Here is a 13338-nt window from a genome sequence, read left to right on the forward strand (position 1 = left end):
TACTCGGGTATTGAGTGTTTACTAAAATTTACTTACAAAGAACTTATTTTTTTTTTCAATAAAAAATGGTAAGTTTGAAAACAGAGAATAGAATCAAGTTTCTTTTATTATTTAGAATCTTCATATTTGTGTGGATAACACATACATTTTTTTCTAGTTTATTCTATAAATACAGTTGAAGAAAATTTTGATTAGTGCTCGAGTCAGATGATGAAAAATTATCATATTCAGTTCTTTTGGAGGATGGATCTATAAGAATTCACCTATCCCAATAACAAAAAAACCTGAGTTGAATGATCCTGTATTAAGAGCTAAATTGGCTAAGGGAATGGGTCATAATTATTATGGAGAACCCGCATGGCCTAACGATCTTTTATATATTTTTCCAGTAGTAATTCTAGGTACTATTGCCTGTAACGTAGGCTTAGCGGTTCTAGAACCATCCATGATTGGGGAACCTGCGGATCCTTTTGCAACTCCTTTGGAAATACTACCTGAATGGTATTTTTTTTCCCGTATTTCAAATACTTCGTACAGTGTCCAATAAGTTATTGGGCATTCTTTTAATGGTTTCGGTACCTACGGGATTATTAACAGTATCCTTTTTGGAGAATGTTAATAAATTCCAAAATCCATTTCGCCGCCCAGTAGCAACTACCATCTTTTTCATTGGTATTGTAGTTGCCTTTGGTTAGGTATTGTAGCAACATTACCTATTGAGAAATCCCTAACGTTAGGTCTTTTTTAAAATTATAAGATTGGTTTCATTTTGAAATAAAATATCATGACATCTGTATTGTATATCTAGGGAGAATTCTTTCTCAACCTACTAATCCCTAGATACATATATTCATTTTTAGATATATTTTGACCATTAGGATTTGTTCTAAATATTTAAATTACATATTTTGACCTTTCATTTTGAGTTTAGAAAAAAAATCAATTTGAAAAAATCCTATGTCAATAGATTTCAATTTTATGCAAAATACTTTTGTATTTTTAAAATGTCCAATATAGATTTTCCATCTTCTACGTGAAAATGTTCAAATTTCAGAAGGTCTTCTTGACTGTTATTCAAAAGTTCTAATAATGTATGAATATTGGATCTTTTGAGATAATTATAGATTATGGGAGGTAATTCTAATTGGTTAATAATAATAGATTTCAATGCTATTTCTTTTTTATTTCAATGTTATTCACTTTGTCTTGATTTTTTTCTAAATGAAAATTATCTTCTTCTGCGTGCAAAAAAGGAAGAAATAAATCAATCAAATTTTGGGAGGCTTCATAAAGGGCTTCCTTAGGAGTTAAACTTCCGTTTGTCCATATCTCCAGAAAAAGTATTTCTTGTTTTTCATTCCCATTGACATAAGAATGAATACTATAATTTACATTTCGAACGGGCATGAATCTATCATCTATATCATAACTTCCGTCTTGAAATTTTTTTAGTGTTTTTATACGATACCCACGATTTCTCTCAATTTTTAATTCAATACACAAATTAACAGGTTTTGTTACGTTGGCTATATGGTGTCTATTATCAACGATTTCCACTGAGGGTGGTAAAATGATGTCTTGAGCGGTTATATATCCAGGACCTTTGAAAGAAATCCATGCGTCCTGTGTTCCATACATATTACTTTTCAATACAATTTTTTTTCAAATTCATGAAAATTTCATGTACTGATTCTTCAATACCTATTATGGTAGAATATTCATGTGGTATTTTCTCTGATTTTACACATGTGATACATGTTCCCTCTATTTCTCCGAGTAAAATTCTTCGGATTGCAATGCCTATTGTATCGGCTTGACCTTTCATAAGTGGGGACAAAATAAAGCGTCCATAATAAAGATGCTTACTATCTATTCGTGATTCAACACATTTCCATTGTAATGTCCGAGTAGAGACTCTTAATTTCTCTTGAACCATAGTAATTATTTTGATAAAACTCTTGACTTGTTTTTTTCTCTTGAACTATTTTTAATGTTTATTTTTAGTTTTATACACATCTTTTTTTAGGAGACCTACATCCATTATGTGGCATAGGAGTTACATCTCGTATAAAATTTAATAGTATACCACTTCTACGAATAGCTCTTAATGTTGCATCTCTTCCGAGGCCAGGCCCTTTTATCATGATTTCTGCTCGTTGCATGCCTTGATCTGATACTGTTCGAATAACATTTCCTGCTGTAGTTTGAGCGGCAAAAGGTGTTCCCCATCGTGTACCCTTGAATCCACAAGTACCCGCGGAGGACCAAGAAATCACCCGACCTCGTACATCTGTAATAGTCACAATAGTATTGTTGAAACTAGCTTGAACATGAATAATTCCCTTTGGTATTTTACGAGTATGATTACGCGAACCAATACGTACATTTTTACGCGGACCTTTTTTAGGTATAGATTTTGCCATATTCGATTATTTCAATACAATATTTCATTAAAAAAAATAAGATATAGGGTATGGAGATATCCATTTCATGTCAAAAACGGATCCTTTTCCAATTTTTTTCGAATTTGATATTCAATTTTTTCTTTATTCTTTTTATTTGCTTTCGATTAATATCAAATAAAATTTTTGAAATCAAAGTTAAAAGTTGAAATATCAATAATATTTCAAAAATGGATTTTTCAGTTTCATAGAATAATATATATTCTAGATAATTTTATAATTTTCTCTCTTTTTTATCTAGTTTATTTTTCTAGAAAGCTTCTATTTGTTCAAATATTATCCTTGTCTTTTTTTTATGTTTTGGATTGAAACAAATTACTATAATTCGTCCTCGTCTTCAAATCAATCGACATTTTTCACAAATTTTACGAACCGAGGCGTTTATTTTCATATTTTACATTCCTTAATTAGTTAATCCAAAATTGTGGAAGAAAATAAAGGTTCCTTACATTTTGAACGTCTATTAGTGGCTTTCTCAATAAAATAGAAAAATAAAGTTGAGATTAAAAAACATCCTAATTCAATTGAGTGACTTCTCTTTTTTATTTTCTTATCGTATGTCCAGAAAAAGTTTTGGAAACATATTCTAGAATAGAAAAAAAATCCAATTTGCATTAATTGTATATAAACCTTAAACCCCGGGCAAATAATTTATGGATAAGTTATTCATTTAGTAATTAAATCTTCGTGAATTTCCCTTTTTTTTACAATTCCAGTGAAATCCCTTCTTACATTCATCAATAAATATATCTATCTAAATATATATATATATATATATATATATATATATATATATATATATATTTCTATCTATGAGGGATGAAGTTCTATTAGAAATATGCGTTTTATCTTTTTTTTTTACATAAATGAAATGGATACAAGTTTCTCATCGAATTCAGATATTAGAAAGATTACCATATATAACATAAAACTTCGCCGCCGATTTTTTCTAATCGAGCCTCTCGATCTGTCATTATACCTCTAGAAGTTGAATGAATGACAATCCCCATGCCTTCTAAAATTCGAGGGATTTGTTGATAATTGTAATATATTCGTAGACCTGGTGTACTTATTCGTTTTAAATTTAAAAAACTTTTATATGATTCTTTTCAATTTCTTCAATACTGTAGAGTTAAAACTAAAAAATATTTGTCGTTTTCTTTATGTTTTCTGATGTTTTCAACAAAACCCTCTCGTAAAAGTATTTTTACAGTTTTTTCTGTAATGTTAGTAAAAGGTAATTAAACCATTCCTTTTTTATTCATGTCAGCATTTCGTATATAGGTTATTATATTGGTGATAGTGTCCTTCCCCATGGTAAACGAAAAAAATTGTTGTCTCTTACTTTTTATATAATCAACATACTCCTTACACAAAATGATATTTCTTATTTGTGTATATTTTATCTATAGATAGATCTTTATAACTCATTATAGCTCATTGACTAAGTTCGTTGAAATTTCTATTGTGACTATCATCGACTATTTTAAAATAAACAATTCAAAAAATCATAAAAGAAGATATTCAACTAAAGAAAATAGAAATTTCAAATAGAAAGTATCATAATGTTTTATTTATGTACAACTCACATCAATTACTATTTGTACTGTGTGTTGTAAATAGACATGAACCTTTTTTTTTATTTGACTAAAAGACAAGGCTTCTGTATAGAGGTTCTTCTTTATCATAAGAGTCTATTTTGACAAATCAATAAAATATTGAATTGATTGAATTTTTCATTAAAAAAGAATTTTATTATTATTATGAATTATTGAATTCGTTTAATGAATTCTAAAAGAAATGAGTTGAACTTCATTTTACTAAGAATTCAATTTTGTAATATTTCTTTATGCATTACTATTTAAAAATGGATGTTCAAATTAACGTTAACGACGAGATCTATATCATTTTTCACATGTCCTCGGAAGTTTAGAGTAGGTGAAAATTCTCCTAATTTATGGCCTACCATACGATCTGTTATATAAATAGGTAAATGTTCTTTTCCATTATGGATAGCAATGGTATGGCCAATCATTGTAGGTATAATGGTAGATGCTTTGGACCAAGTTAATATTATATCTTTTTCCGCTTTTGTGTTAAGCTTCTTTATTTTTCTTAATAAATGATTCGCTACAAAAGGATTTTTTTTTAGTGAATGCGTCACAGTTAATTACTCCTTTTTCTTGTAAAAACGAAGAAACAATTTCTATTTTCTCTACTATTTAGTACGACGACGAAGAATCAAATTATCACTATATTTCTTCCTTTTTCTACTTCTTCTTCCAAGTGCAAGAAAACCCCAAGGAGTTGCGGGTTTTTTTCTACCAATGGGGGCCCTCCCTTCACCACCCCCATGCGGATGGTCTATAGGGTTCATAACTACTCCTCTTACTATAGGACGTTTACCTAGCCAACATTTAGATCCGACTTTACCTAAATTTTTCTGGTTTACCCCAACATTTCCCACTTGTCCAATTGTTGCCGAGCAGTTTTTGGATATCAAACGGACCTCCCCAGAAGGTAATTTTAATGTGGTCGATTTCCCCTTTTTTGCAATTAGTTTCGCTACAGCACCAACTGCTCTAGCTAATTGTCCACCCTTTTCGAGTGTGATTTCTATGTTATGTATGGCCATGCCTAAGGACATATTGGTTAAAGTAGATTCTTCTTTTCGATCAATCAAAACCTCTTCCCAAATTGTACAAGCTTCTTACAAAGCATACGGCTTTCTAGATGTAGATGATGATATCTATACAAATGGATCTTACATATATCTATATATCGCACAATGAAGTACCGCACGAGTGGGTATATAGGAATCCAAATCTGCCGCTCATGTTATGATCTTCTACATCCTAGGTCTTCCCGTTCCTTCATCTGGCTTATGTTCATCATGTAGCATTCAGACTGAATGACTCTATGAAATTATGTCGCTACTTCCACATGGTACGGGTAAAGTAGGAGACATCTCTCTTTTTCCCAGGGGGAATCCTTAGAATTACCATAGCTTAGCTTTCAATTCGCCTCTGACCATCAAATGAAATGTGAATAACCCGCCCTCCCCTGTTTGAAACAAAGGGTGCTTCCGGTTCTGTCAGTGCTTGAAACAATTTTGTCTTCTCCATATTACTATATCTCTAGAGTCAATAATTTTATATGAGGAACTACTAAACTCAATTACTTGCTGCCGTTACTCTTCAGTTTTCTGTTGAGGTCTATCCTATAGAGTGATATCGCTGTCGTTAGTCGATCAAATTACCACTACTTAACTTTAGCAAATTCAGTGTTGCCAAGTTAGTAGTGAACAAAATAGTTAGGGTTAAGATAACCCTGATTCGTCACACAACGAATACGGAATTGATCTCAAATATTTGATTCTTAAAAATGCAATTAAAACTAGTAACTATAAAAATAGGGGGTTTTGATATGCAAATGACACGGAAGATTGTAAACACAGTAATAGTAAATAGGTCAATTCCACTGCTTTTTCTAAATAAGATTCTTCATTGGTTATCTAGAGATTATTGTTAAATTAATTATTGTTGTTGATTTACAAATCAATCAATGTAAAGACTCAATTCATTTGTTGGCATTCTCACTTTTAATCAAAGTATAGTCTCAATTAAAAGTGAGAATTGTTAGATTTTCCATAATAAATTCAATCAAAGTACAATCTCAATTAATTTTACTATGCCTAATCATGTCTATTCCTTTGTTTCTTCACCAAATAGAAAACTTAATTAATCAAAATAAAGTCTTGACTAATTTTAGTTAAAGTAATTACCTCTAATCAAAGTAAAGTCTCAATTATTGGCAAAAACTTATTTAATCAAATGAAAGTTTCTAAATAAAATCAAAGTAAAGTCTCAATTTAATTTAAAAAAACTTTTAACTCATATGATTAGCATGCATGTAGATTTACAATCATTATTTTCTATTCGATTAAGATGCAAAGGACATAGATAAACAAAAACTACAACAATAATCAAAATAACAAACACATAAATTCATCTAACCTCAGAATCCAGTTAAGAAATTACAGTGGAATCAACCCTTAAAGCTTAGCCCTCCATGGCTTTGATGGAATACATGATAATATATGATGAAGGAAAGAAAATAAAAGAAAAGAGAGAATGAGAGATGTGATGGATGACGATGTCTGCCAAAACCAGAGAGTTCTAAATGTCTGATGTCCGTCGTTTCTGCTCCCTTAAGTCTCTTTATATAGGCTTCAACTGGACTTTGGGCTTTATCTGTTAGTTGCTAAAATCTTTTATTTTTATTTAATTAATTAGCAACTTAATTCCTGTCCAATTTCCAATTATGCCCCCTCTTATTTAACAATTTTTGTAGTTTTGACCAGAGTTAACTGCTGACTTTGACCAGTTGACCAGTTTGACTGTCCAATAGCAGCCTGACACGTGGCGCAGAGAGTCTATCTCCAGAATTAGGGTTTCACTCTCACACTCTTCTCCGTCCCTTGGTTGTGCGTGACGGCGCGGCTGCTCTGACGTGGTGGCTGCTCCAGCGTGGTGGTGCGGTGGTGTTTTTCGACGAAGGTGATGCATCCGCTATTGCAATGGTGGATCTATGGAAATGCGTCACTAGTTCGCGATTTCCAGGTATGTCTCGCGTTCACGAGAATCTGCTAGTGCGTGAAGAACTCTCGATGGTGTGTGCGGATCTGTCTCGTGGAAGAGAAGATGAAGTTGTCTTACGTCTGCAATGGTTGACGCGAACTGGTGCAGGTTCGTGGTTGTGGTTCTTGCTTGTGTTTCCGGCGTTTGTGTGGTGGTGTCGCTGGTTCGCTGCGTGAATGGAGCAGGTGCAGGCGCGGTGGTGTTGCGGTGGCCGGCGATTGACGAACAGGTGCGGTGATGGTTGACGATGGAAGTGGCGGCGCGATTGACGGCGAGGTCCGTGAATGGTGGCCGGCGGCTGCCATTGTGATGGTAGAAGAGGAGGGAAATTAGGGTTAGGGTTTCATGTGTTAGATGGAGGAGATGATGACGTGGCAAGATCTGACTGGTCAATTTGGTGAGTGGAGGATTATGACACGTGGCTTGTTCTGGTTGGCTAATTTTAAAAGGTGGGGATTGCCACATGGCATAATCTGGTTAAGTGGAGTTTAAGTGGTAGGAGGGGTGCAACTTAGTAAAGATTGGGGGTGCAGAACAGGTTTTTGTGGTCCACTTGGAGGAGGAGTGTACAAATAAAATCTAGGGGTGCATTTAGCTCCTAATTTATTCTTTTCCAAAATTTCTTGATTTTGGACTTATTTTGTAACTTTGAATATTTCAAATCCACACCATTAATGACCAAAAATAAATTCCAGCTGCATTAACAAACGTTAGAATATCCAATAATATTTAATGCAACTAAAATCAATTTTTATGCCACTTTTACCAAACTTACTCAATAAATCCAATAATCACAAATCCTAATTAAATCAATCTTTAAGCACAAAAAATTCAATTAAATCCCCAAATTTAAATATTAAATGAGGGCAAAAATTTGAACTCATCACACATCCACACTTATCCTTTTGCACTCTTGGGCAAAATTTGAACAATTTGAAAACTTTTTTTTTTTCGAGGTCTTTTATTCCATATTTTCACTGGATAGGGGAATGAATACAAATGGAAACAAATCAATCTTCTAGAAATCATGTTGTTATGCACATACAAACGAAAAGATTCTATTTTTTTCACACATGAGTTAATCTTTTGAGTTTACAAGATAATCAAACATGAAAGGGAAACACTCAAGTTAAATGTATATTTTCTCACAAAAATTCCCTCATGTGTTTTGGCTTGTGTTTTCACTCAAAATACCCGTGCAAGTAAACATTCTCAATGCTTAGCAAGACTCTAATATTCACAACTTTCAGAAAACATGCATTCAAAAATCATGAGGACTTTTCACAGGTTATAATGGGGCCAAGGCAAAGGTAGGAATTTTTTTTTTAGGATTTTAGTGTTTTTGAAATAGTAAGGTAGAAAGAATTATAGAGCATAGTTTCAAAAACAATCCTTTTTGTCCTTTTTGTTATCCTTTGTTACTCTTTTTCAGACAGCAATCATTTTTCATTTCAACACTCTGTCATCAACAATTATTTTCCTTTTGCCATTTTTATAACTTTGTGGGGGAAATACTCACCCCCACACTTTATTCCTCAACCAATCTAAACATAATCCACTAGCTTCTTCTTTCTCCCTAAGGTAAGGAAAAACATGGTCTTTTTCTTTTTAAGGTTTAGCAATATGCTTAAAACATGAAAAAGAGGTTTAAGCTCAAGGGGCTACCAGTGGATCAATGTCATGGTTAGCTTATTTGGCCAAGTAGCTAAAAACAAGAAATGCCTCAGTCATATCAAATCATGCATGTTCACCTAAGATGCAAAACAACAGAATCAAGCTAAACATTTGAGTACCAACAAGACATGAGCAAGTCACACAATAAAAATAGGAATGACACGTGGTAGTTTATCCTTACAATAAAGCTCAAAACTCACAAGGTCAAAAACTCTTTTACAAAAGATTTATTCCAGAAACTCTCAAATCAACTCAATTAGTAAATCACAGAAACAATCCATTCATAGCACATGACTCTTATTTTCCCAGAATTATGATCGTTCCAATTAGTGAATCAAATCCCAAAATCCAATGTCAATATGTTTTATTGAAAGCAGAAACTTTTTTTTTAATAAAAATAAATAGAAAACAAAATTAGAAAGAAAAAACAAAACAAATAGAAAACAAAATCAGAAAAGGGGGAAATCTACCCACACCCCCACATTTTATCCATGCATTGTCCTCAATGTATTCAATATATATAAAATGCAAAGAAAAAGTATGAAGGGTACTTACCTCCTCAAGGTGGAAGGTATGAGGGAGAAGTCAAGTTCATCCCATCCATCGTCTTATTCAGCATATCTTGATTTTCATTGAATATCCGAAGACGATGCCCATTAACTTTAAAAGTTCTTGCTGAGGATTCTTCCTTGATCTCCACTGCTCCATAAGGGAAGACTTCTGTAACAATGTATGGTCCTTCCCAAGTAGAGCGCAACTTACCACTCATGTGACCAAGCTTGGATTTGTATAGTAACACCTTCTGGCCTACCTTGAAATCTTTTCTAGCCACAAGCTTTTGGTCATGGAACTTCTTGGTTTTCTCTTTGTAGAACTTTGAGTTTTCATAGGCTGCAAGCCTAATCTCCTCTAGTTCTTGAACTGAAGTTTTCGCTCATTCCCTACTTCTTCCAAATCCATGTTGCATGCTTTCACGGCCTAATAGGCCTGATCTAATAATATCAATTGTGAAATAATATCAATTTTAGCAGGATCTACAGATATACCATTCTTGGAAACGTGACCTAAAACTATACCTTGTCCCACCATAAAATGACATTTTTCAAAATTTAAAACAAGGTTACACCAGTGCAGGAAGGGCCTTTGGCAGCGGTTGTTTATCATATTCTGCACCGGTTCGTGAACCGAAGCATATTGGGGCGAGGCCAAAAGAGCACAGCTTTTGGCCTCGGTTAAGAACCGAAGCCATAGAGTGCCCTTCTGCCTCGGTTCAGACAAACCCGAGGCCATAGAGCCCACCTTTTGGCCTCGGTTTTTGTTGCACCCGAGGCCATATGGGCTTCTTTTTTTTTTTTTTAATTCGATACCCTTTTTGGCCTCAGTTTTGGTTGCACCCGAGGCCAAAAGTTTGCTTCTTGCTTCGGTTCTGGTGTGAACCGAGGCCATATGGGCTTCTTTTTTTTTTTTTTAAATTCGATACCCTTTTTGGCCTCGGTTTTGGTATGAACCGAGGTCTAATACGCTGTTTTTTTTTAATGCAGTTTCTGATTTGGTGTTATTCCCACATTTGAACCTGCAAATTTTATTCAGCACCCAGCACAAACCAGAATAGAGCAGAACATAATATTTTAAAACACATCTACAATTCAAATTCATTTAAAAGACAATTACAAATCTTTTGTAATCAACATACATGTTCTAATCAATACTATGGTACATTTCAATTATATATTTGGCACATGCTATCCTACCAAACTTGATGGACTTTGCGGGAATTGCTGCAGGACTCTTGAATGTCTACAAAATAATAGATTAAGTTAAGTTAGTATATAAAAAGGAAATATTGCAAAGTATTCATTTTAATTCAAATATATATTACCGTTTCCCAATTTGTTGTAATACGAGCACGCACAGTGGTTGTCATCCATTGCATTATATAGTAACCGCACTCATATGAGCCGGTTTGTCTATTACACTACATTATATTAACAACGTTACAATTAATTAATGAAGAAAATCAAGCAAACAATCATGAAGATATGGATAGAAATATCAAACCTGGAGAGAACACCATACAAGACCTTTTGCCTTAGCCGTTGATCTCCCTAACAACATGTTATGTGCAGCAATTGAACTATGATATAGGGAATAAGTTAGGATATTTTTATATAACATGTCATATTCATAAGATTGATATTGAGGTTCTTACCAATCTATCACTTGTCTAAGATGGTTGGGGGGAGGGCGATGCAAAGAGCAAAACCACACAGCAAGGTTCTCCCTTAGGGAAACCACAAGTAACTGCCAATGGCGCCTGATAAGAAAATAAATTCATTGTTATGCATTAAAATGACTTATTATATTCATAAGTTAACAAAAATGATTTACCCAGCAAGATAAGGGACAAAATAAATTTCTTTTCCACGTTGAAAGCATTTGGTCACATATGCTTGGATGTCATCAAACTTGTTGCCTTCATGGGTGAGTTGGGGGTCTATAAACCCATATACATCATTCAGCCCCATAGTTTCAGTGACACCAGACAGATACCTAAACCAAAAATTGATTTGATATAAGTAAATACATAAATATATCAAATAACTATATATAATGACTAAAAGACTTACATCATCCATAATTGAATAATGGTAATATTGAGTTCTTCTTGTCCTCGTGCAAGCTCCAAGACATCTTGGGAATGCAAGTAAAGTGGGATGTCAAGATCTCTCCCAAAAATGTTAGCATCCCAAGGAACCTGCATCGGCTTATCAGCTATGATTTCTGCAAGTTGGAGCAATGCACCAAGAGGATCATCCAAAGAGAGAAGAATCTTCTTTGATTGAGGTTTTTCCTATATTGATGCAATTTCAGTTAAAATGGAATATAATTTAAGTTTGAATATAATAAACATGTAAACTTAAAAATGTAGTATATTTGTGGGTTTAAGAGTCTGTACCGGGGGGTCAGTATCAACCAAATCTCTAGGCCAGGCGAGGAAACACTGGAATGCATGTGCCACAGTATACACCTCATCTGTTGGCACAGGAACTAAAGCATACGGCATGAGAACCTCCTCTACCGTGACCTTAACCTCATCCTCTGATAACTCCATGCCATGAAGAACTGTGGCTGCCTCAAATACTTTTCCACGAGCCACTAGTGTCTTCTCTGTACCATCCCAAATATATAGCTGACATGGATGAGTGTCATCCATGTCATCCCCGGGTGGAGCTGAACAACTCCCCTTTCCGCTTCTACCTGTTAGAGCCAATGATTTATTAATGTTATTCAATTACTTTATTAAATATCATTTATTCAATTCATAACTTATAGAAAACAAATTTACCCGTGGGAGGCACAAATGGGTCTAGTTCTGGCGGATGATCCACTGGCGAACGAATGCCATAATGCTCAAATTGGCGCATTAGTTCTTCTCTCACTTGCGCCGTGATCATTTCCTTTAGTCTTTGTTCATAATCAGCACCATGACTGCATGAAGACTGACGAGAGGAGGAACCAAAAAATTGGCGTATGCCGACTCCTGATCCAGCACCACGCACACGTCCAGGGTGCTCAGGTCGTCCAATTGCAGCAGCAAGTATGTCATGACGACCTTCTGGAATGAATCCTCCTTGGGAGGTCTGCTCAACCAACGAATCCTACAAGGTAACAAAAACATTTATAAATCAAAATACAATATAAAACATGAACGAGCAATTTAGATAAGAATTGTATCTTACAATTTTCTCAGAGATTTCTCGTGCAGAGTCAGAAGTGTAGTTGCCCGATGAGCGTAAACGGGCTAACTTCCACTTCTGATGACGTGATGGTGGTGAAGGAGGCTCAGTATCTTCACCCTCAGAAGGTGGGGGCCTAGATTTTTTCTTTTCTGTCATTATCTTCTCTTCAAGTTTTCTATACCCACCACGAGATAATATGTGCGGGTTTTTATTTTGAGCACTTATGCTTTGAGCCTTTTTCCTCTTGACCTGTAACATATAAAACCCATTTTATGAATTAGTTAAAATTTTGCATAATTATCAATTGTGCTATTGATGATTTCAAATAAACATACCTGCCATCCCTCAGATGTCCGAAGCTCAAGAAACTGACGCCATGTGTCTTCATCAATCCAAGTGTATTTCAACAATGGATTTTCATTCTTTTTATGTCCAAAGACATACCTTGACGTCAACTTGGTCTTAAAACCACGAAATTTCTCAGCCACCGATGATAAACATTTTTGTCTTAAGGTCGGCACATTTGGAATATCAAATGTTAGCTGCAATATAGAAAATGTCATCAACAATATTTATCATATTATCAACAAAGTCAAAGTATAACTTTAATAACATTAATATTAGTTACCAATAAATCTTGCCATATCATTTCCCGATCAACTTCAGTGACATGATCAAAAGATGGCGTAACGATTGATATTCTCTCTCGTGCCAACATTCCTAAATAGCTTTTGAAGACGTCCCCATAACGACCACTAGGTTCACCAGTGTCGACGTTAATATCAACATGTGTTTTCTGACCTTTAGCTCTTCTAATTAAGA

The 13338-nt window shown here is 34.2% G+C and overlaps 1 protein-coding gene and 1 long non-coding RNA gene across 2 annotated transcripts; both read right to left on the reverse strand.

The window, feature by feature from the left end:
- Positions 1 to 10421: 10421 nt before the first annotated feature.
- Positions 10422 to 11091, reverse strand: LOC146886283 (uncharacterized). The gene is made up of 3 exons (XR_014994769.1): positions 10986 to 11091; positions 10835 to 10910; positions 10422 to 10751 (listed from the first exon to the last, which is right to left on the reverse strand). It is a non-coding gene; the product is annotated as an uncharacterized LOC146886283 (long non-coding RNA).
- Positions 11092 to 11106: 15 nt separating this feature from the next.
- Positions 11107 to 13042, reverse strand: LOC146886284 (uncharacterized). The gene is made up of 5 exons (XM_085672882.1): positions 12517 to 13042; positions 12123 to 12435; positions 11733 to 12034; positions 11404 to 11627; positions 11107 to 11326 (listed from the first exon to the last, which is right to left on the reverse strand). Exons 1-5 carry the CDS (start codon positions 12772 to 12774, stop codon positions 11161 to 11163), a joined length of 1263 nt encoding a protein of 420 aa, XP_085529008.1. The 5' UTR covers positions 12775 to 13042; the 3' UTR covers positions 11107 to 11160.
- Positions 13043 to 13338: the final 296 nt, after the last annotated feature.

The sequence above is a fragment of the Vigna unguiculata genome, chromosome 5 (genome assembly GCF_037176805.1).
Source record: "Vigna unguiculata cultivar grain cowpea cultivar isolate G323 ecotype 2 chromosome 5, ASM3717680v1, whole genome shotgun sequence".
Taxonomy (NCBI): Eukaryota; Viridiplantae; Streptophyta; class Magnoliopsida; order Fabales; family Fabaceae; genus Vigna; species Vigna unguiculata.

What these genes read in the sequence shown, in the direction of transcription:
- LOC146886284 (XM_085672882.1), bottom strand. Translation starts at nt 12,774, where the DNA reads ATGTTACAGGTCAAGAGGAAAAAGGCTCAAAGCATAAGTGCTCAAAAT. An exon ending in TGGTTGATACTGACCCCCCG is followed by an intron (nt 11,628 to 11,732) that starts GTACAGACTCTT and finishes GCATCAATATAG; the next exon opens with GAAAAACCTCAATCAAAGAA. An exon ending in ATTATTCAATTATGGATGAT is followed by an intron (nt 11,327 to 11,403) that starts GTAAGTCTTTTA and finishes TTTTTGGTTTAG; the next exon opens with GTATCTGTCTGGTGTCACTG.